The sequence below is a fragment of the Helicoverpa armigera genome, chromosome 14, assembly GCF_030705265.1.
Source record: "Helicoverpa armigera isolate CAAS_96S chromosome 14, ASM3070526v1, whole genome shotgun sequence".
Classification (NCBI taxonomy): Eukaryota; Metazoa; Arthropoda; class Insecta; order Lepidoptera; family Noctuidae; genus Helicoverpa; species Helicoverpa armigera.
The window spans coordinates 10,059,454-10,082,825 of record NC_087133.1 but is presented as its reverse complement, the minus strand read 5'-3'; the positions used below and the strand labels follow the sequence as shown (position 1 = coordinate 10,082,825).

The 23,372-nt window shown below is 36.5% G+C and overlaps 3 protein-coding genes across 3 annotated transcripts in view; 1 reads left to right on the top strand and 2 right to left on the bottom strand.

The window, feature by feature from the left end:
* Positions 1-8,883, bottom strand: part of LOC110375330 (ankyrin repeat domain-containing protein 17) — a 39,604-nt gene extending 30,721 nt beyond the window's left edge. Inside the window, exons 1-3 of the mRNA XM_064037897.1 lie at positions 8,522-8,883; positions 7,755-7,796; positions 7,102-7,225 (exon numbers count right to left, since the gene is read on the bottom strand). Of these exons, the coding sequence (XP_063893967.1) occupies positions 7,102-7,225; positions 7,755-7,796; positions 8,522-8,710 (355 nt within the window). The 5' untranslated portion in view covers positions 8,711-8,883. The remainder of the gene's footprint in view (positions 1-7,101; positions 7,226-7,754; positions 7,797-8,521) is intronic.
* A 543-nt stretch (positions 8,884-9,426) lies between these two features.
* Positions 9,427-16,689, top strand: LOC110375323 (uncharacterized protein). The gene is made up of 9 exons (XM_021333397.3): positions 9,427-10,149; positions 10,426-10,593; positions 10,842-11,007; positions 11,475-11,653; positions 12,520-12,648; positions 13,957-14,146; positions 14,334-14,423; positions 14,508-14,637; positions 15,521-16,689. The coding sequence occupies exons 1-9, from the start codon at positions 9,826-9,828 to the stop codon at positions 15,636-15,638; spliced, it is 1,494 nt and encodes a 497-aa protein (XP_021189072.1). The 5' UTR covers positions 9,427-9,825; the 3' UTR covers positions 15,639-16,689.
* A 3,245-nt stretch (positions 16,690-19,934) lies between these two features.
* LOC110375324 (polycomb protein EED) lies at positions 19,935-22,628 on the bottom strand. Its single transcript, XM_021333399.3, has 7 exons — positions 22,449-22,628; positions 22,146-22,288; positions 21,713-21,884; positions 20,839-21,378; positions 20,600-20,752; positions 20,400-20,516; positions 19,935-20,173 (listed from the first exon to the last, which is right to left on the bottom strand). Exons 1-7 carry the CDS (start codon positions 22,470-22,472, stop codon positions 20,081-20,083), a joined length of 1,242 nt encoding a protein of 413 aa, XP_021189074.1. The 5' UTR covers positions 22,473-22,628; the 3' UTR covers positions 19,935-20,080.
* Positions 22,629-23,372: the final 744 nt, after the last annotated feature.

Sequence of the window (23,372 nt, the reverse complement as noted above, 5' to 3'; positions counted from 1 at the left end):
TTTTAGATAGCATTTCTTAAGACTATTATTGTGTTTTGTATGAAAGTGATTCTATGTGATACTTTTTACACCAGTCTACTAAAGAGGAATAGAAGAGAATTTGCGCCCACTGTGATAAGTGACAATATTGCCTATTTGAAAATGAAAATTTTGCAATCCTGAAAAGTTTAATACCTATGTTTTAAATCGCACTGGCACCTTTATAGCAGTAATAAGTATTGATAAATGCAGCCTGAAATGTTCAGTTGAAATTGCCCTCTATCAATCTGTATTGAATAAAGATTTATTTCTGAATCGGGCTTACTAAATCGATTGTGCAAACCTCATTGGACACGAGTTTAAGTCATGACACTTCAATGATAATAGAAACTGTAATTCGAAGAGAAACCCTAAATGGCTATGATTACCATTAAAATTACATGATTAGGCCGCAGATTGCATTGCAATCAATGGTTACGATTACCGCAGATGTTTCTCAAGTAAGCTTTTTATATGAAGAATATGAAGATACATTATGAGCTGCAAAAGAAATATAAAATAGAGAACGATACAAAATAATTAGAAAGCAATTTGTATACGACCTTTGAAGTGTTTCTATTCACTATCAAACAGCGGAGGTCAGATAAGACCTAATTTAACAGGAAAATGTATCGAAACAAACTGGTTATAAAGGATTAACTTCTAAGGATATTGCTATCTAACGCGTTTATGAGCGTTAACCGTCAATCAAGATGAGCTCAAGCTTTAATTGAAGAAATGGCTCTTGTTTGCGCTTTCGTCTAATTGTGTTTTAAAGCTATCTAGCTTACCACTTGTGCCATGATCGTCGTTTCTGTTTTGTTGGGAAAGAACGGTTTCTATGTGGTATTGAGTAACTAAGTTCAACGCTTGGCTGTCTTGGTGGAATCTAATAAACATAGCCTACGTCAATCAAACATATAGCTTCTGATTAAAGTACAGTACCTTTTTAAAACAGTATTTCAAAGCGACTTACTCCACAATTGCCGTCATAACAGCAAATCAGTTAAATGGACAAGGGCGAATACTGTCTCCGCAGACAATGATAAAAATCTCACGCTAGAAACGACTGCAGCTACGGCACGTTTAAGTTCTGATAAAACGTTTATTGGGTAAATTGTACAAGTGCGGTATTCAGTAGTTATGACTCAGACCGGTTTACAAAGTCTCGCGAATTGTAAAGCTATCGTTGCAGTGGTTCTAACCTTTCAGTTTTGGTGGATCATTTGATAAAATGTTGGGCTTGTCTTGATTAGAAGTGATATTTACATTTAAAAGCTTTTCGTTTAGTAAAATAAAACATGCTTTTTTGTATCAACTATTTAAGATTTTGATGGTTGAGAGCCACTGGTCTAAGAAATTCCAACATCATTATGTACTCAGGATGCATCGGCTAATTAATTGATTATTATTATCATTGAGCCTCAAACGTAAGACTAGCAGTTGCCTAATGAATATTAAAATAGTGCATTATTTGGTCAGAAAAAGGACCCAAGGCTAATATTTACTTAGGGATATTATACTAATTATTTTTAATCAACAATCTTTACTTAAGGAAAACCGTGTTATTAGTTCTCTACCCATAAAACTTGATAACTTTCATAGATGCGCTTTAAGGAAATGTGTCAAAAGTCACAAGTTCCAGTGAACATTGCGTTTATAGCCAGTTTCACCTTCGGAAAAGTACCGTTAAAAGCTTAAATACCAGCTTACCATAATTCAAAGAAACGATATATTAATGATAAGGGAACTTTTCTAAGCTTAGCTTATCTAATTAGAATAAACAAGTATGACGTCATTAATATTTATCTCCAATCAATCAACGCATAAACAAAAGATCTATCACTACTGTATCAGTTGTCTCACGCTCCCTCAAGTATCTACTCAAGTTAATAAGGCGTCAGCTAGAAAAATATATAAGTATCAATTAAGTATTATAGATCGTGAGAGCTTTGATTTACATATTACTGTCCTTGAAAGTCCATATTTTTTATAACATTAATGACTGAAAATTGGACGCAATCTATGGGAAACTTCCCCGCTTATTAGACCGAATTACCATAACTTCAAATAATGCAGGCCACATGTGGGAATTAATGAATTCGTTTTTTTATCTACCATAGATAGCGGCAACACATGATTTTTGTTCTTATGAATGCCAATAAAGTATAGTTCAATTCTGTTAAATTACATCGCATGAGGGTGTATTGTGCAAGTTCCAAGGATTCGTTAGATGCGCAGTATTAATCTAAGTCTTGACAACGTTGATGCGTAAACTTACTTGCTCGTACTTCTAACATAAAGAAGTCAAAGCCCTGAGGATGCTGGCTGAATAAGTTGGCTTTCGACCTTTCGGCTTTAGACTACTTAAAAATAATGAAGTATGGTTACTAAAAAGAAAAACAAAAATTGATGAACAGAGGAAGTCTGTCTTCGCGTCATTGTAATGAAATCAAAGCCTTGAAATATTTCGGCGCATACCGTTATCAGCCGGGACGTTATGTAGTATCCCTAATTTAGAATCCAAACAATCAGACAGTTGTCTGCAAATGAATACTGAATGAACCGACAAACGGAAGTAATCATAAATGTTGCCAGTTTAGGCTGACACCATATGATTTTATATAACAGTACTAAAAGTTCACAAGATATTGTTTTTGTGTAATTGTTCGTCTTGAAGGAATTCAATGGAGTACAATGGGGGTAAAAGGAATGTTACACATTTCATTCAACATCTATCGCACAAGTTTCTCGGCGATTTCCAAGTGATTTCTTACTGTGACTGAATAACTTTAAATGACGATGAGTGCTTCTAGAGCAAACGATTCATCATACATATTCTATGGGTATTTAATGGGTTTTAGGAACAGTTATTGCAGCTCTCTAGAGACCGCTTTGTACTAGGTATCAGGTTAAGCATCGATCCGAGGTGGCGAGGTTATATTACAACAAGTTATTGATGTTAGACTATAAACCAGAGATGTTGCGTTTTGCATATTTCGTCGGACGTAAACTTGCTGAAAGCGCGCTGGGCGCAGCGGTAGTCTGCTGAAAAGCCGCATAAATTAGGAACGCGTTTTTTATTTCGTATATTTCATAGCATAGATACTGACGGGTAAATTATGAAATATTGTTCGAAGCTTTTATTTAACTTACAATGTATGTATGTTTTGTTGTCAAAACAATGATTTGATGTTATGACTGGAAGGAAATATTCACAAAGTCATATTTAGTATTTACTTCTGGCTTCTGAGAATTTAAGCAAATAAACTTCACATTTCATACCTATAAATGACCTCTAGACAAAGTAAACATTGTTACCATTTCGGTAGAAAAACATAAGTGTGGGCCTTACTTACTACGTGTATCCCATCCCACTTAAGGATAATAATTTTAAGGGGGCGGGATGTTCTATCTAAGCTTCCTCGGGAGCTATTTATAAGGGAAGCCCTTACAAATCGATCCATCAAAGTAGGCTTAATTTCTGTATAAAACGACACGTTTGAATAGGCCACGTCCGCGTGCTGCGCTTCCATTTGCGAGCCGTTAGGGAGATCTTTTTCCGCGGCCGTTCGTGCATAAGTTACGTCACGAGTCGCGGTACTTGGGTGGTGACTGGCGATTGCAGACTGTACTAGTACTTTAATGAGATGCGAAATAAGAACTTTGTATTTGCTAAACTATAATACAATACAAAGCGACTTCGTTTCTAAACTGATTTAAATATATGATATATTAAAACACCTAAACCTCGAAATCATATTATTGGTTTAATTAGTCAGCTATAACTGGTATAAATTATACATCGACAAGGACATCACTATTTTGTCAGGGTCAGAAAAATAAATCGCAATGTGTATGGGTAGCTACTATCTACAATACAAGTTATTGCTATGAACAGCATACGTTTAGCGAATTAAATATTTTATGCACTTTTACGGAAACCCGGCAAGGCGTAGAACAACGTGTGGGCAGGTTAATCATATAGGTGTGTTCGAAGTTTTTACTTTTGAATATTTTTTTTTGCTGCCGACTATGTAAATGCAAGGTCGTATCCAAGTAGAATATAGACTTTATTATATGACGTATATATATTGATGAAATCCTTCATTTATCTCCTATATTAATAGGCAACTGCAATCATTCACGGGTGTTAAAATTTGATGTGTTGGTTGCAGACTGACGAAAGTTATCGATTTATTATATACTTACTCAGACGAGCAGTGAATGCAGCAGTGTGTGCGAAGAGGTCAAGGCGGGTTGTGCTGTATTTTACTAGTCACATTGTCGCCCATTATTTGCTAATATTTTGTAGTAAGTATCACTGGATCAATATGAGGTATATTGTATTACTAGAAAAACTAATCGATTGGTGTTAAAAACGGTAAATAAGTATCCATCACGCTATTATGATTCACATCGTGCATGCACTCATTAGCGTTTACTGTCACCTTTTTAATAAAATATAAAACCAATAAATAATCGATTTTAAAAATCATGTATGTAATACCTACAATGTTCTCACAAATTAAAAAAAAAATATGATCGCATAGAACGTATAGCATACAATTTAAAAAATCACAGCGCATCGTCACATCACTTCCAGTATTACAGTTACTAACAACAACGTTTTATGTAAATTCATTGTATCAAAAACTAATTGTTTACGAAACAGATAGTGCGTGGATCACGCTAACATCTGGCCGCGGCGTCCGAGGCATGAGTGTAGCGTTACGCCGAACAGATTTCAATATGCGCGCCCGAAGCTTATCAATCGCTATGGGGCACTGGCCGTGGTGTGAGTAAGCGGTGCCGGCGATACATGACGTATACTCCACCGATTTACTACATATTTTATTAGTTGACGAGCTAAGCGCGCCTTATCGCGCGATATTGTAAAATCAATCGCTTTTAAAACGACGCGATCATTTTAATCTAACACGCTTTCTTATATTTTGTGTACGTTTCGATTTAGTAAATTGGAATCTTATGCGTATATCGTAGCTGTTTTTTATGGGGTGATTGTTGTAAGTCGCTGTCGCTATTGTATTGTACCAAGCGGGCGGTGCGTAGAGAGGCGCGTCTGCTTCTAGTGACGTTGCACATTTCGGATGTCAAGTCTAGCAGCACGGTGCGAGACGGTGCGTTGGAAATCGTGTTCGAGTCCAATTCATGCAAATATCTCTTTGTGATTTAGTATAATCAGGCATGAGAGCGCATTAGCGTTGTAAATTAACATTCAAAACATTATCATTTAAATATTGTTCTTTGATGGTTATAAAATATAATACTTTATGTTTGGTTGTATCGAAACAACAGACATAATAAATTGAACTCTTACACATTACATAATATAAAAATTATGTTATGCAAAAAATGACTTCGTACTATGAGAATTCGATCAATGACACCAGCCATCCATCAAAATGCGCACACAATACTGATGGGAAGTTTTAATGATAAAGCATACAACGAGAATAAAAAGACTCACTAGAATGCAATTTAATTAACACCTATTGCACAAATTAGTAAGTATTTAAAATGGTTTGATAGTAGAAACTTAAAATGTTTTATAGAAAAAGTATGGTTATGTGTCCCAAGGCGGTCGTTAGCAGACGTCGGTCGGCTACGTCACGCGTGTGTCAACACCAACAGCTGCACATAGATAAGTTAAAGTACCGCGCGTAATTTACTTAAACCGGTAGTGCTAAATGGCCGAACCGCCAAACGTCCACTAGCTTCCTGACTACTCGAATATGCATACCATGAACACAAGGTACATTCGTAAGAGGAAAATTCCTTTTCCTTGATAAATAATCTTCTATTCAAGTATAATTTTATTACTCCTTAAAGATCTTTAATGGAAGTTTATGAATGTACCTTTTTAATACTCTGAAACTTGATCATCTCTTAGTTGTACGACTACATGTAAATTAAAAGTGACATGATCTCTCAGTGGTGTTAAACTGCATTATCAAGTATGCAAATGACAGAAATAATTATGCATAAACCTTGTTGATCATAATTATGAAATTATAATAAGTAAAGGTATTTCTGAGATGTTGCACCTATTTTGTAATGGATAGTCAATTATGTTCTTTTCATTTGTTGTTACTGGGCAATTGAAATCAGGGTTTATTTATTATTAGATATTTTTTTACTTAAAAATAAACTTTGAACTAAAAATGAGATAAATACAATTGAAATTGAGAACATCAACATGTCCGAATATAAAGTAACATCTAGTTACATTTTGTGATATTATTGTTTGTTTACATATTGCTATACTAATATGCAAAGTTCATTCAACTCAGATTGACACCACTCTTGTTAAACTCCTTATGATAATTGTGAGAAATGACTATTTCCAAAAATGTTAACCTATTAAGTGCTTAAGATATGAAGTATAATAAGAACTATGTCATGCAATTGTTGATATGTACATACTTATTATGTTTATACTGAATCACATGTTAAACTTTTAAAACCATATCTTGCTGTTATCTGTTTTTTGTTTATAGTCATAAATGAAACAAAAATACCTAAAATTACTAATATTTCATGAAGAAAATACAACTTACATACCATTTTAGTTAAATTTGTATTTTGAAGATGTATCTTTTTCATAGCGCAATCAAAATGTTGAACTTCCTATCTATAGCATCCCGGACTGAATTCATTGAGTTTATAGCACATGAAATATATAAAATAGAAGCAACAAAAGAACAATGGATATAATAACCTTTAAGAATTATACACATTGTAGTAAAACAGGACAAAAAATACAATTTTACATTTAAATAAACAAAGGTTAGGGATATTAAATATAAAGTACATAATTTATGGTAATTAAATTTGAGCTTTGTTAGTGGCAAACAGAATAGTGAATCAGCCAGTGTTTAGACAGTATAGGTAAAGAAAATGAAATAGGTTAAAAGTCAACAATTCCTTTTAAGGTTGTGATGGAATCAAAACTTAGTGAATCAAGTTACTGAGTACAACCCTACATACTACTCAATATTTCATAAATCAAAGTTTCTACATAAACCAGTAGTTTTTATATAGGAAACATGGGCTACATACCAGCTGCTTGGAGCAGAGCCTCGAGACGTGCCTCCATCTCTGGGTCAACTGCCCGCTCCGGGTCATCGTGGGACAGCAGGAACTTGGATGGCTCTGCACCACCACCTTCTTCTTCCATCTCCGTCTGTTTCACAATAACAGCCATCAGTTAATCGTCTATCACATTCAGACTCATTTAAGGGTTGTGTGATTTTACATGTATTATAAATAACAATTATCTTATTTGAAACATTTCACAGTTTAAAAAAAGGGTGCTTAATATTTTTCTATTGAAATATTGTGATGTGAAGCTTAAATTCTGTAAGCAAGTTATTGCTTTTATAACACTTATGTTTTATAACACAAAAAAGCAGTATAGGTTAGTTTTAGTATTTTAGATCATTCCACTAGAGGTTTAGCAGAGGTTTAATATTGAACCATTTAAAGACATGTATAGGTTACAGATTAGTAATGTTAACTAAGATTGGAAATATTGAGATTCAGATAAATAGTATGTTAGAATCACAAGGACCATTCAACATAAAGAAAACAAATATGTGGTAATTGTCCATAGCACACACATTATGCAGGTTAACGGTAAGAGTCACTCAAACTGCAACAGCAATTGTTGTTGGTGAAGCTCTGGGCACTCAGTAATGTAGTCTTCGACTTACCAACAGGTCTGGCCTGCTAAGGCACAAACAAGCCAGCAAGATCTATAACACCAACGAGAAACATGTGAGATGTACTGACAATGTGGTGCATAAGGACGGCTACACAGCTAATCATTACTGTCAATGGTCCTTGCAATTCAGCAATAACCGTAGTTTTTGCGCGAATATCAATAGACGTTTTGCACGACTTGGTCATTCGTGACGACACAAAACATTCCATGATCGACAATATTTGTGACGAATCCAATAGAAAATTATATAATTCGCACTTTCATAGTAAAATAACGTCATGAAAATCCATTATTCAGAGATTTACATCGACTGAATGCATGTGATCCGAGAAACATGGCCACCGCACATCAAACCCTATCCAAAACACAAATAGACAATGAAAACTCTCTTACGGCGGATTAGCCCATATACATCGTAGAATTACAAAGAATCAATTGAATACTGTCTAGGAACGGCTGGCATAAATAATTTCATGCATTACTCAGTAGTACGTATGTACTTATGACTTTCTGACGTTTTACGGAATATTTGGCAAGCGACGTACTCTATTCAGAATGTAAAATAGATTAGTCCGTTTCAGCGTGCTACGCACGATTTCAAGCAAATATTGCTGCTAGAAGAGTGGTTTCGGTAATAGAAGAAACTGTACGGTTAGAGCAGACATGTACAAGATGTCCCTTGCAGTATTTAGAGCGGTACAGATAATCACATTCCCTCACTGCCACCGCCTCTGTCGAAAACAAAACACGTTTTACCTCGGACACAGAGTCATCCTCGCTTTCCGAAGAGTCCGTCATGTATTTGGCAGGCGCTCCTGAATACGTTTCGGTTTCAGATTTGGCCGGACTCGAAGCCGAACTTTGAGGAGTGGACGATTTTACCACATCAAGTTGCACATTCACCTTATCGATATTTCGGTTTTCAGACTGTCCAACATTCTGCATCTTTGTCCTAATCCAATATAACTTAATTAGTCTTTTAGTATCAACACTTTTTCTACGAAATTAACACGATCTTATATTACCAAACAAAATTTATTTCGTCATTTAGCCAGGTTGATACCCGCCATGTCTACTACTATGGCGAGGTTCCCGGATGCTTCAAGTAGGCTAACCAATTATCTCCCTCTGGTGTAGTAATTTTGAACTTTTCGTGATGCCATCTACCACCAAAAATGCGAATTTCAACAAATAGACAATATATTTACTTTTTAAAGGACTGTGCATGAATGTAAACAGCCAGTTAAAATACTTTCATAATTATTTTTAGGGCAGTACATGAGATAAAATGGAGTTTGATACGATTTTACGGTCTCATATTTCATAACAAGTTATTGTATTAAGAAGTATTGTTCAATTAAGCCAAGCTCCTTCATAATATGAAATGGCTGACCAATCCATAGACAAGTTTTGAAACGATTTTGATAAAATAAATCTGTTTTAGTAATTGTGAGTTTTTTCAAGTTTTATTTAATATTATTTAATTAAAAATCAAATTAACATGTATCCATGTGCTTTTGTAATAATTTTAGAGCGTGTAACACCCTATTTTATCTTAGCAATGGCAACTATTATTTGCTCACCAATCAATGATGAGCTGGGTTTGAGTTGATTTTCTATTCGGCCAATTATAATGCGACTGACATTTTGACATAAATCAAATGTTACCATGTTGAACAATACTGATCTTTCCGGCTTTCCGCGTGAATAATGCTAACTAAATTATGTATTGTCTGTGAACTTTTATTTCTAATTTGCAACATAAAATGTTGCCAAGTACACAAAACCAATGAAAATCTTTAAAAACAAGAAAAATGAATGAAAATACTGGTGTAAGAAATATTTTCCTGAAAGAAATGGTTTCTTATTTATTTTGCCGGCTGAAATGTTGAGATTGAGGAGTTATAAGTGATGTGCCATGTTTTATACTTATTTATGTAAGATTAAATTGTAAAATGATGGTTTCTAAATTGAATTGTAGCTGTGAAATATTGTGTTTTTGAATTTAAAATGTTTGTGGACGTTTTTCGTGATGTGATTTTGGAAATAAATTAAGCAGTATGGCGCGAGACGGTGACTTGCCAACTATTTTCAACCCCAAGAGAGTGCGCGCTCCTTCTGTGATAATTACGAGCGAGGAAGTGGTAGAGAGTGAACGAGGTGGTGGTGATGGGGATAGGGATCGTCCGAATGGTCCCCCGACGCCGTTGAGTCCTCGGGCGCCTCTGACTCCGCAGGCATCGGTGTGCTCGGCTCCGCCGCTGACCACTCAGCCGTCGCTGCAGCAGGCCTACAGTGAGTCCGCTGCTAGCAGCCAGGATGAGGAGCGACAGCTGCGTGACAAGAAATGCCCTCGATCTTGTTGCTCAAAATTTGCTAAGAAGGTAAGTTTAATGTTTCTGTATGATAAAATAAAATTTTGCACACTTATGAACAGTTCCGGCAGAAAATTGCATGCTTTTCAGGTGGATTATAGAGTGGTTTCCATTCCAGCCAGTTTGTCATACTAATTTACTGTCCTCTTGAATCAACTTGTGTTTTAAGTACAATATCATCATGATACTGTATAGCAAACCAACCCATCAGCTCTAAGACAAATAAAAAAAAATCTTTTGTCACATCTTTTACAGAACTTCGCAAATAAAAACTCCTTGTTTCAGATATACTATGGTATTTGTGTAATGCTAACACTAACTGCCAGCTGGGTGACATCCACCCACTGTATAAAACACATGTACCTCGAGGAATATCCACCAACCACCCATGGCATGGTATACACCACAGAGTCGTCCCCTATGGTCAATAACTTTACTAAGCCACATAACAATGTAAGAAATGTTTTTAAAGAATTTTTGAGGTATCACATGGCTATAGTTCCCTTTAGCTTAGATCTTATAAACTAAATTGGATTATCCAAGTTAGGTCAGGTAGAATTTTAACCATTCCCAATTGGGTTACTGTTTTTATCTGCAACACGTTTGACCTTGTAATGGACCTGCTAAAGAAGACCCTGAGTAAGAGTTGAGTAGGGCTTTATATAAACAAAACACATCTGTATATTGTCCTCTTTTTTCAGCATCTGTACAACGCACCATTCTTTACGGCTTGGTTTTGCACCAACTGGTTGATATTCTTTTACCCCCTCTACCTGATAGTAATGCTCATACACAACAAGTGTAAATCTGCCAATGACATTGTGTTCGATGCCTTCAGTGATTTTAAGGAGAAGGGGTTCACTTTTGGTGAGTATAATTCCTGTTTTACCAGCAATAGTTCTAACTTACAGCATCAGAGAAAATAATCAGGGCTTAAATTAAAGCAAACAAAATAGATTTCACACACATTTTATTTTTTTGCAAAATGTAGGGTCTTACATTTCAGAAGGTTATCCAGATAATTATTTATTTATGATTCCAAAAGCCACAAAGGCAAATTCATGCCAACTGTAAAATGCGGTTTTCGCCTTTTTACTCAGAAGTGCGTCAAAAATGCACTGTTTTGCGTGAAAATTAAATAACGCGAGAATTCGTGGAAGCATGAGCTCTATTACGTTCGTAAAAATATGTAGTTATGTATAATCGTAATTAAAAACTGCTTTTTGAAAATGTAATCTAGATTAGATTCTGTAACCCTGCCAAGGATATTTTAGCAAGATTAGTAATTTCCAACACGGTGCATGTTATAGTAAAAACAATGTTCTCTCAAACAGCACGATTCATAAGCCGATGCGGTCTATTCTGCCTGCTATGGACGGTCACCATCTACATGTACACCTATGCACTGAAGATCTTACTGTCCACTGACGTGATGGCACTGTTCGCCACTAACGTATCATGCATCTACCTCCTCTCGTGGGTCATACTGCACGAACAGTTTGTGGGAGTCAGGGTGAGTATTCGAAGTATGGTTTATATTTTGCGTGCGGCCATCAGGTCATAATAGGTGCGGACTTGAAAATCGTGGCCTTAGATCTCGTTGCGATTGGGTCAAGGACTGAATTACCATTCCCGAAAATTTTGCCATTATTACTGATCGTTGGTTTGTATTGGCTCTGGTAGAAGATTATGTTCTGAGAAACATTTGCGTGCCTTATGCATAGACAGAGCAGCTGGCATCAATCCTTCCTTGGGGTATGAATACCACTAAGTAAACCCTGTGATTGAGGCTATGTAATTTTCAGATACAGAGACAGACATTCCCACACCCGAGCACTTAGTTCTTCATAATATTACCCCGGCCCCAAGGCCTCAGGTGTGGTCGCGTGTGTCCGAATTTACTAATGCTCGCCACGGCCGGAAATAGCGCCGTTTGTTTTTAACTCATACTTTATTTTTATAATCTTGAATCGCAGTCACGAATAGGCCTCAGGGCTCGTGTCGCCCGTTCTCTGACTAGAGGTTAATTAATATCAATTAAGTTTATCACGAAACTTTGAAGTCTACAATTACTGGCAACAAGAAGTTTGAAACAAGCGAAAGGCGACGGTTATTATTTTAAATGTCGCTACTCCAATTTATTTAAGTAGACTTCTGGACTTGCTCCTCTATACTTATATAATGTAGAAATTGTATAAATAATTGATTAGTCCTTTTATGCCAAACAAATGACAGAAACACTTATTGGATATTGGCAGGGCCACAGGTAGAGGTCTTAATATTTAATGCGGGCAAAATTCTCTGAAACATAGTCGATATTTGACGCGATCGAAGTTGTGGACATATACACCATATCTACAGATTTGTATCGTATTTTAGATCGTAGCCGCGATACTATGCGACACGGGTATCGCTCTCCTGGCGTATATGGATGGCATTACGGGCAGCTCAACTCTTGGGGGCGTGGTCCTAGCTGCCTGTGCGGCCGCTGGCTTCGCTATATTCAGAGTAAGTATGAGTTAGCATACATAATGTTATACGAATGTTATCACGGTTTCACTCTAATCCTGACTTCCTTGGGGAGCTATTGGCCTTCCAACTATATTTGAAGCTTTCTCAGCGGTTGCGGTGTCTAATGAAGATAGAATACGCATGCGGCATTTCTTTTGCCTTAACGATTCTTGCAAGGACTACTTAAATTTTCGGCTGTAGGTTTATAGGTAGGCTTTCGTTTCACTCTGAACCTTAGCGAGTTGTAAATGAAGTTAAATGATGGCAAAAGTGTATAAATGGATGTAACCACTACATAAAATAATCCCTTAATCGCATTTGACGTCACGGAATGTAATTTTCTTCTTAGTGGTCTTCAATGCTCTTGAATGTGCTTACAGATGGGAAAATAAACAGCATTTTCCGAAAATCTTGAAGATTTTAACTGAAAAACTGTAGGAACTATGCTTACGCTAACTTCTATGAAATGAGTGGAACGATCATTACACTACCTACATTAATATGACCCACGAGGCAAGTTTGACCAGCTGCTATCAAATTTTGGTACTAAGGAAAGACAAAGTTTTTATAGCTAAGCTAAACTTGTGTCGGATAACAGTTTTTCCGGAAAACTGAAGACGTTTCTAATTTGAACGTGTGATTGGTTACAGCCAATTTTAAATGGTGTTTTCTTTTACCGAAAGCTCGTGTCATTATGTATGTTTTAAATGTACGGGTCGGTCAGAATATTTAATGAGAAAGGAGCGTTAAAGCCTGAGCGCTTGTTCACAAAATGATTAGCAGGTTGCGTGGCCAACAAATCTAATTTTAACAATGCTTTATATTATCAAAATATTTCATGACCACGCCTGTCATTACTCAGTAGTAAACTGAACAAGGACTTTGAAACAGCCCACTTTCACCCAATTGGGAAGTTAAGAAAACACCAACAATCAATCAATTGATATTATTTTTATGAGCTGTCGCTGAAACGCGATGTCCCCATGGATTTTGTATGAACACACAAAGCCGTGACGTCAAGAATCAATTGCCTATTTATTGATTTGAAAGCAATTAACAGCCTATTTTTACAGGTCATGCAAAATAAGTGTTACGACGAATTTTATGACGAGTTTCTCTAGTTACTGTTAAATAGAGCTCTGTAAATAACCTATCAAGAACTTATCTGACAGATCAACTATAACTTTTGGTTTCAAAGGTCTTGCGTAGCAATATTTGGCAGACATTACAAGCAGCCTTTATCTGGCAAATATGCATCCAGGCCTTAGAGTCATTGTAAACTATTCAAAAGTTATTTGGTTGTAGGTATTATTCAGGAAAGTGATGGGTGACGTGAACTCTGGTCAGCGAGCCCTGTTCTTCTCGATCCTGGGCATAGTGAACGCGTCGCTGCTGTGGCCTCTATGCTTAGCGCTGTATCTCACCGGCTCCGAGATGTTACCGTCACATCGTATGCCCTGGATATATTTGCTCGTCGCGAGCATTGCGTTGCTCAGTAAGTACTTGTACTTTTTCTATGTACGTACGTATATAGTTCATAATATAAGCAGCTGACTACAGATGAACGTGAATCTTGACTGTTTCTCAATCACAGATCAACCATCAAGACTGTTTGATAACGTAAAATCGTATGTACAATCTGCCTACACAAAATTGAATTTAAATGTATTTTGTTTTTCCAGTTTTCCACCTCGTGTTTCAATTCGGCAATATCATCACGTACAATATATTTGTGTCGCTCGCTCTTATCACCGCGGTTCCCGTATCAGCAGGTATAATCAATAACAAAAAAATATAATGACAAAAAAGTTGCATAGTTAAAGAGTTCATGAATTAAAATTTGTTATTTTCCTTAGCGTTGGATGTCGTTCTATACGGAGTACAATTCGAGGGTATGAACTTGGCTGGACTGATCCTGATTGGCGTCGGTTTCTTCTTGGTCATGTTCCCGGACAACTGGCCCGATTACATCATGAGACTTTTGAGGTGAGTCATTCAAATCAATCGTAGATTTTGCATTAATATTTAGCATAATCTGACCTTCATTCTATCTATCTTAGTTTGATGACTAAGATGAAATCAATGACATCAGTTCATTATTTTTGTTGAATATGTTTTCGTATGAATCATTCATCGTTAATTTATTTTTGTCACCACGTGATTATGTGACGGTCTGCAGAAAATAGATAGATTTTATTAGCAGGTGGGAGAATCCCAAAGATACATACTTTTTGGCGGATCCGGAAGGATATCTAAGATTGAACTTTATGGCGCTTTTCGAGAAGCCTTCTATCCATCCAAATTGAGAGCTTATAGCTGTGCCTTTGTGCATTATTTTCTATTTTTATTCCTGTCTGTGTTTTTATGTGTACATAAACTGTTAAATAAATAAATTATCACTTATAATACCACAAGAGCTTCAAAATTATCGGGTATTTCTCGATAGGTTCGTTGCAAACAAATGAAGGAGTCAAGTTTTTCAGGTTAAAAAATCACGAGCGCGAAGCGCGAGTGATTTTTCCTGGAAAACTTGACGACTTTATTTGTTTGCAGGGAACCTTGAGGGAAATGCCAGAGAATTTTGAAGCTCGTGTGGTATTCGGGGGATTATTTTTCCGTCCCAAATGTCGGCCACAACCTGTCAGTTTGACATAGCAACGACCAGAGAAAATATTCAAAAAATTATCAGTATAATACCATGTAGGTTGTACCACGTGACGTCGAATGGTGCAATTCTATTGGTCGATATTTGGGTCGGAAAAATAATCACCATAATTTTTGATGATCTAATGAGAAATTTTTATGTTTTGTTTTGCTGGATCTATTTAACATTTCACAGCCTAGAACCTATTCCTATTATTTTAACCAGATGGAGCCGCAGCCGCAAACGCGGCACAAACGGCACGGGCCGCAACCGGGACGCCATGGACTACCGCACCGGCTACATCAGGTCGCACCTGCGCTCGCCGTCCGGCCGCGTCAGGTGACCGCCCGAGCCCTAGCAGCCGCTCCTCGTGGTCGCCTGCGCGCCCGGGTGCTACGAGCTTCAGGTCAGGAAGTCGGTTTGAACCGGTTAGTGGTGGCTCTGTTTTGCCAGATCAGGTCTCTTTTGTCGTACCTATAGGGTCTTCTGTCAGATTGAGATTTCTTTGCCAGATTAGGTATTTTCTGTAATATAGTGACTTTTTGGTGTCTGTATGGTTAGGTTAAGAATGAATCGTGTTTAAAGTTGAAATCGAAGTAGAGGAGACAGTTGCCTATCCATCATTTTGAAGTTCAAAAATTGTGCTGAAAACTGTTTTGATCTGTTATCTGTTATTAAACAAGTTTGCTGTAATGGCGCATCCACACATGCCGCCGGGTTTCAGACCGCCTTGCCGCTGAATGCAGGCCGCCGGCTTTACTGGCGGTTGCCGGCAAATTACCACTCCGTAGCGAAGCCGCAAGCAAACTGCCGCCGGCAACCAAAAGCCGCGCGTGCCGCGGCTGAGATGCGGCAAATGCCGGCGGGCATGTGTGGATGCGCCATTAGAAATAAACATCTGTGAAGTTTAAAAATTTTTCATAATTCTGGAACCACCTACGCTTATATAAAATCTTCGTCTTTTGTACCTAAATTGGGGGATTTTAGCAAAGAATAGGCGCGATGTTCAATGCGTTATCCTCATTTCTCTTGGAACATATTAGAAAAAAATATGTTTATATCTTTGTTTTTCTGGTGGTTAGTAGTTAAGACCTATTGATTTTTATCGTCTGGCAAACAGAGCTAAGATTAAGCCGCGAGATACATCGATCGATATTACATAAAATGTTTTCGCTTAGTCTAGTGGTTACGTAGATTCGTGTGCGTCTCGGCACGGTAGAATAATCGATTCATAGTTAAGTTTGCGCGAAAAATCATTCATATTTTGCTGGTTACAATTATATTTTATTTCCTAGTCGGGTTATCGCCTTATCGTTAGGGCTTACTTTGCCTGACTAGGTTGAAAATATTTGATAATAAAATTGAATTTTGTGATTTGAAAAAAAAAAGAAAAATACAGCGCAAACTTTTAAAAATAGTTGTTAAACACATTCCAGCTATATTTCCTGCCCACTGGGCAACCTTAAGCCACTGTCCAAATGTCCACTATCAATATTCCAATTTAATATTAATATCTATTTATCAATGTAACATTCCCACTTCTGATTAACACTCCCTAGTACTGAATCTCCTAGCAAGTTTTAGTTATAAATACGTAACTCGGCACTCGAAACTATTCTTATCTTATGGTACTTGCATACTTATCTCGGTGTTGTGATCCACCCGTAGAATTAGTGTAGGTTTAGGACCAATTAAAGGTATGAAAAAAGGACGAAAATTGTGTATTGTGATAGCAAAAAAAACAATAGTTTCTAAATAAATAAAAATCAAATTAAGACTTCATGCTTTCTAGTTTCAATTTTCGATGACAATAATATTATAGAAACTGATTATTATAATAAAGATGGCATAATTAAAGTATTTCGTGGCGAATCAAACTTTATTTCATACCTTTAAAGGTCCTCGGGAATGGCTTCCGAATTTGTATCTTATTACTCGATCTCAAAGAATCTAGTCAAATATTATAGTCAGGGTAAATTATATAATTAGAAATAACAATAATTTAATATTACTATGAAAGTCGATATGTAGCCGGATCGATGCTAAATCGCTTCTAAAAAGGGTATTCGCATGCTATATGCAAATAGGAAATGATATGGGGAATCGTAAAGGTGAACTTTCAAACATGGACGTATGATGTACGTTTGGTATAAATCTATTGGACAACCTAACTAGTATATAGCTAAATAAGCAGAATTTTACCAGTTCGTCAAGTTTTATCATCTTTCAAAATATTCTAATTAACATTGTCTTAAAACTTTTTAGGCTGTTCAGTAGACGGAGAAAGGTGAATTCAATAATCTTTGTCAAATACTCTTCAATCTTACAAATTCGTATTGTCGAACACTTTAGTTTGTCACGTTTCCCTGTATTGTATAAGTATTACAACCGCCCCAATGTAGTGTTAACTCATATTATATCGTAGCACTTTATTGAAACTATCATATATAATGGATGTAACGTAGACAAGTAGCCATTAGTATCACGTTGTCCGTTTTCGGATGTTTTATAGATGCGTTACGACGTTTTTTAAGGATTGAAGTTTGAGCTTAGTTGTCGATGGAAGGAGGTTGATTCACTGTTGTTACTGTAATAAACCTGCGTACTTGTATAATGTAACAGGGTTTAGTTTGAAATTTGAGATATGACGATATTAATTTTCGCTCAGTTTTTTGACGCACATTGGCTAAATTAACCTTTTTTAATTAACTTCCATAATAGTCGAATGCAGATGTAGGTCTAAAGCAGATTCTGCGTACCCCCATTTAATACTACAGTGACCTCTTGAACACAAGAGCATACGAAGAATTGCAATTCATTAGAATATTTTACCGCCAAAATGCAAAACTCCAAACCTTTACTTGATCTTACATAATACAAGTACACACGATTGACGCAGATTGGCATGTTATGTCGCGGGTATCGATTGCTCGGTGTCGTTCACATGTTACTTTATGACGATAAGCGATAGGACGATTCGTTACGTCTTGCATAACTTATGCCTGACCTAATGACGGAAGCAGGTGACGCTCTCAATTACGCGGTTCGTACCTTGAAATTATTTCATGTTTGCACAGTAATTGTGTTGAGATAAGCAGGTTGAAGGAGTATGTAGAAGTTCAAGCGGAATCTGCGTTCATGAACTTTTATGGCTATGAAAATTATTTGCAAAGTCTTTGGATAAGACTCCATGACAGTTATTATGGTTCTCAACAGCAACCTGCTACTTACTTCATTGTACCATCTGTTTAACCTTTGTCTAATAAACTTGACACACAAACTGGTACGTGAAATAATCTTCAAACGTTGCTTAATTAATACGTAAACAAATAGAAGTGCAAGCACAGCTCACTCAGCAGAAAATACTCAGTCAGCTTTACAACGATACCAGAATTTCAGACTACGCAATAATGAATTTTAGTTATTATTATACGTAACATGTAAACGAGATCCATTAAAAGTTTCTAAACTTTGTATTGTACACATTCAAATGTCATAAAATTAAATACATTATTAAACTTAAAACAATGTAACACATGATGTTAACCATTGTTTTGAATGGTTTGTTTATAGTTCGTGCCTTTACAAGTTGAAGTGTATGTACCTTTGTTGTTAGTTGTTGGTATTTGTTAGAGTACGCCTCATTGTTTTGTTGTTCGAGATGCCTCATTTGCACTAGGACGAAAGGTCGACTTGACCGCTCAAGGTGGAACTAAACGTGTATCTGTCTGGATTCATTCAACACGTTGACAATTCTGACTTCATATTCCCGATCTAGTGTAAATAAGACATCGCTAAGTTAATCGTTCAGTAGCATTAAAGTTGACTATTAGCATTATGTTATAATTAACCTCGATATAAGTTCTATGATACTCATGTAGTGTACTCCTTCTATCTGTACCTTTGCTAAACCTTTTAATGTGTTGTTGTATACCATCGACGTAGACGTAAGCCGTCGGTCGGTTCTGTTCGTTATGATTGTGTGACTGTACCTCGTATCGTCTTAGCTCAATGTCTCTGTTGTGACTGATGTTTTGTACCACGCTTACTGTACATACCTATTTATTTTTATATAGTCTCATTTATTTTAGATAACTATGTAGTTCCGTGATTTGTATTTCAATTAAGTATAATCGAAATAAATAAAAAGATAAATCAAAAATATAAAATGAAAACTTTTGTAATTCGATGATCTCAATGATTAATGATGTTAAAAATTTTGTACATTGGTTATTGTTTCTACAGTCTTTATTGCTCGTTTTTATTATAAAATTTTAAAGACTGAATTAAATGAAAGTTGACTAAAATTCAATTATGCAGTCATGGATGTTAGTCTAGTGTTAGTTCATAGGTGATACTGATGATAATGTTTAATTCGGTACGTAGAGTACGTAGGGTCGTGTATATCGGTGTCTAGAGTTAGGTAATAACTGATAACTTGTATTTAGGACTCACGTGGTTCGAGTAGTGCAACCTTATGTGTGTAACATTTACCGCGAGTAGTGAACACGAGATAACACCTTGGCCCCTGTGATTCATTTTGTTAATTAAACGTAGACGTAATTTGTTGGTCATGAAATAAAATTTGTCATAAACTATTGTGTTTCATTCATTACCCTCGGAATTGATACAAAGTTAGTATTGACTAACAGTCTTGTTTTATTGTGGTCATCACATTGTATGGAGATACTTAATAATACAAATAGAAACATTCATTACAATTATTCTAGTCATACATTTGATGAAGATTCCGTCCAATTAGTTTAGTTACGTACACACTTTTGGTCAGACACTATTTGTGGTGACTCGGTCCCACCGCCAGATGGTGCCGTCGTCGCAGCACGTCAGCAGGATCTTACCGTTGCGGGATAACGTCACCTGGGAGACAAATAAAATACATGTAAACTTCAAGCTGTAAGGAAGCTGAAAAACTTACGAAGTGGTAGGAATGAACTGATGGAAATGTTGCATTTATGAATTATTTCTTTTTGATTTTATAAAGGAGTTAAAAAAATGTTTAAATGGTTCACCTTTTAACCCCCGACGCAAAAACGACCGGATGTTATATTAACTGGTTTTTCATAGTTTGAAGATAGTTTTTTACCTGTCTGACAGCGGCAACGCATCTTGGATGCACTAGTTGCGAGACTCGGGAGCCTCCCGCCACGTTGCCAAGCTCCCACACCATAGTCTTGCCACATTGATTACCTAGCGCTATCACCTGTAAAGTAACATAAATATTTCAATATTAGAAAAGTTTTACAACTTGAGTTTATTATAGACTTCATATGTGCCCTTACTTACCCTTTGACTATAGTCCACAGCAAACCTAATGAACCATATCTCACACTCTTTGTAGTCAAATCTGTGGACAATAGTCACAGAATTGTCGCCGGGACGAAGGTCAGCGTCTTCAAGACGGCCCGGCTTCCAGCAAATTATTGCGTTTTCACATGACTGCAAAGAAAACGTACATATAGACAAGCAGTTGCAACTTTATGAGTTATTTTTTGATCAGTAAACACATGGTTACAAATACTTGCCTTAGATAAAATGAGATCACCCATCCATCTGACACAGTCAACATAATTCCTATGAATATCTCTAGTAGAAAAATCTGGAAAGTGCTCCTTCAATGAATTGAAAGGCCTCAAAGCTCTATGAGGGTTGAAGCTATAACTTTGTTTAATGGCTTCATGCATCGACGGCTTGTCTAGACGCCATAGCTTGAGGGAATGGTCCATTCCACAGGACATTATCCTCTCTCCTTTGAGGTCAAAATCGGCGCTCAGAACTTCGTCTCTATGACCTTCAACGCCACCAAAAATGGCAATGCAGACATCTGTCATGATATTCCAGAGTCGTAGAGCATGGTCTTTGCTGGCTGACAAGAGAAGGTTGGGGTCTCTGGGGTGGAACTTGACCTCATTGATGGCATGGCCATGGCCAATGTAGTGCTTGATGCAGGTCTGTGTAGAAGGCTGAAATACACGGACAATGCCTCGGGAGCCTGCAACTGCGAGGAGTGGCAGGTTGGTCTCCTCTTCGTAGGACCAGGCACAGGTGTAGAATGTTTCATCAACCTGCAAAACAATTTGTACCTTTCAGAACTGAATATAACTCACACATGATACTGAAAAAGGGACTCAAGAACGGTATTCTAGTTCTATTTGATACTGTGTGGTTTGGTTAATAGTAACTATTTTTGAAATTGCAAATATTTCAGATCAAGCTCACAGTATAATACTACTTACCATATACTTACAGAGCATATACATACATATAGCATTGTACAGTTGAAAACTGAACTAAATGATCTGTCTATCAGAATGATTTTATAGGTTGTAGTTTATAATTTGAACTTATGACCAAATCTTTTAGTTGTTACAATATACAACTTAAACTCTGGTAACTTACATCAGGATCAGCATAGCACTGAAGAAACTTAAAGCCTCCGGAGTCAGGACATTCATATATGGACACTCTGTTGCTGCCGACCACTGCAAACACCTGTGGCTGCCCTTCACCCAGGTGGTGGTTGAATTGACAGCCAAATAGGGGCTGGCCATGGTCTTCTTTTGCACTGCAACTGATCATTTGAAATAGAATTAATTAAAAAGTCCCATTATGGATTGTACCATAGGTCTGAGTAGTCAAAGCTACCTTCAAATTCAAATCTTTATTTGCGTCCCATATGTAATACAGGTGGTATTTTTATAAAGTTTAAACAATATATTTGAAACAATATGGACCCGGTAGGGCACAGCATAAAGAGGTAAAGAGGTGGAGAAAGATAAAGATAAAACTGAGCTCAGTTTTCAAATACTGTATGAAAAGTAAGACAACTTACTTAAATTTGTATGGCGGCTTAACTTGTTTAGTAGTAGTCTTCTTTTTTCCTCGTCTCCGTTTCTTCACGCGAGAGTTTGTCGGTGTTTCACTGCGTGATGTATTGTCTGTGTTCGAAGTACTTTCAACGCTCGAAGTATCATCCTAAAACACAGGTTCACATACTGATACAGGACAATGACCGACAACACAAAGCCTGTTCAATATTAATAGCTATAAGACGCACGTACATACGACAATCTTTGTGTAATTACAAATCACATTGACGACACAGTAAACAACTTGAAAGAGGACCCATACTTACGGCTTCATTGTCAGAAAAGTTCATATTAACTACAATATTAAACTAGTTACACTTTCTATAGCTTATTTACACAGTTTTCATACAAACGATCAATTTAAATATTAATTATTTCTTCGGAAGATCGTTTATCAGCTGACAACTAACAGCATCAGCGTCTTTTACGTCAAATGTCAAATTTTCGCGGGAGCCGAGTCATAGCCAATATAGAATGCGATGCGTTCATTGTAAATTCCATTTTGTTAAATATAAACCATAGATATTTTTCGAATAGTATTTTCTGTTAAAGTTGAAAACATACATGTTTGATCAATGAGGGTTTTTGAAATTTTTTCTGCCACCGGGTGGCGCCACGTATGCGTCTGGTCCAAACAGCTGTCAAATAGTATGGAATTGTAGGTGCCGAACTTATTGTTTATTGAAATTCTGTTATATTGGAAGTGTTATTGATTTTATTATGGACTACGGTCAGAATAAGGTTTCCGAACTAAAAATTGAGCTAAGAGAGAAGGTGCAAAAGTCACTGGTACTAAGGAAAAGCTTGTTGAAAAATTTGTTAACACAATATGATTTAGTTTTTTTTATTTACTCAAACGCAATAGTAAAACAATAATGCAGTGCTTTAATTATAAAATAAAAAAAACACTAAAATCGTTCACTATTCATAGTAAAGATAAGCACTTTGACAGTTATTGGACCTGACGACTCGGTGCTGCCACCTCGTGGATTGCCATTTTAGAAAACCCTCATTGAAAATCTGATTAATTCAGAGACGTTTAATAAGTGATGTCTGGTATTATATTAATTGACATTAAATGATGAAATAACATGCAATGATTTGATTATTTTTTCGTCGTGAAATGATAGAATACCTAAATAAATTAACAGGGCAATAGAAAAAAATAATAGTCAAATGATTCATAAGCA

Coding starts and splice junctions, on each gene's coding strand:
- LOC110375323 (XM_021333397.3), top strand. CDS start 9,826: ATGGCGCGAGACGGTGACTTGCCAACTATTTTCAACCCCAAGAGAGTG. Junction 11,008..11,474: donor GGAGAAGGGGTTCACTTTTG/GTGAGTATAATT, acceptor TCTCTCAAACAG/CACGATTCATAAGCCGATGC. Junction 11,654..12,519: donor AACAGTTTGTGGGAGTCAGG/GTGAGTATTCGA, acceptor ATCGTATTTTAG/ATCGTAGCCGCGATACTATG.
- LOC110375324 (XM_021333399.3), bottom strand. CDS start 22,472: ATGAACTTTTCTGACAATGAAGCC. Junction 21,379..21,712: donor AGTGCTATGCTGATCCTGAT/GTAAGTTACCAG, acceptor ATTGTTTTGCAG/GTTGATGAAACATTCTACAC. Junction 20,753..20,838: donor GTGATCTCATTTTATCTAAG/GCAAGTATTTGT, acceptor TTTTCTTTGCAG/TCATGTGAAAACGCAATAAT.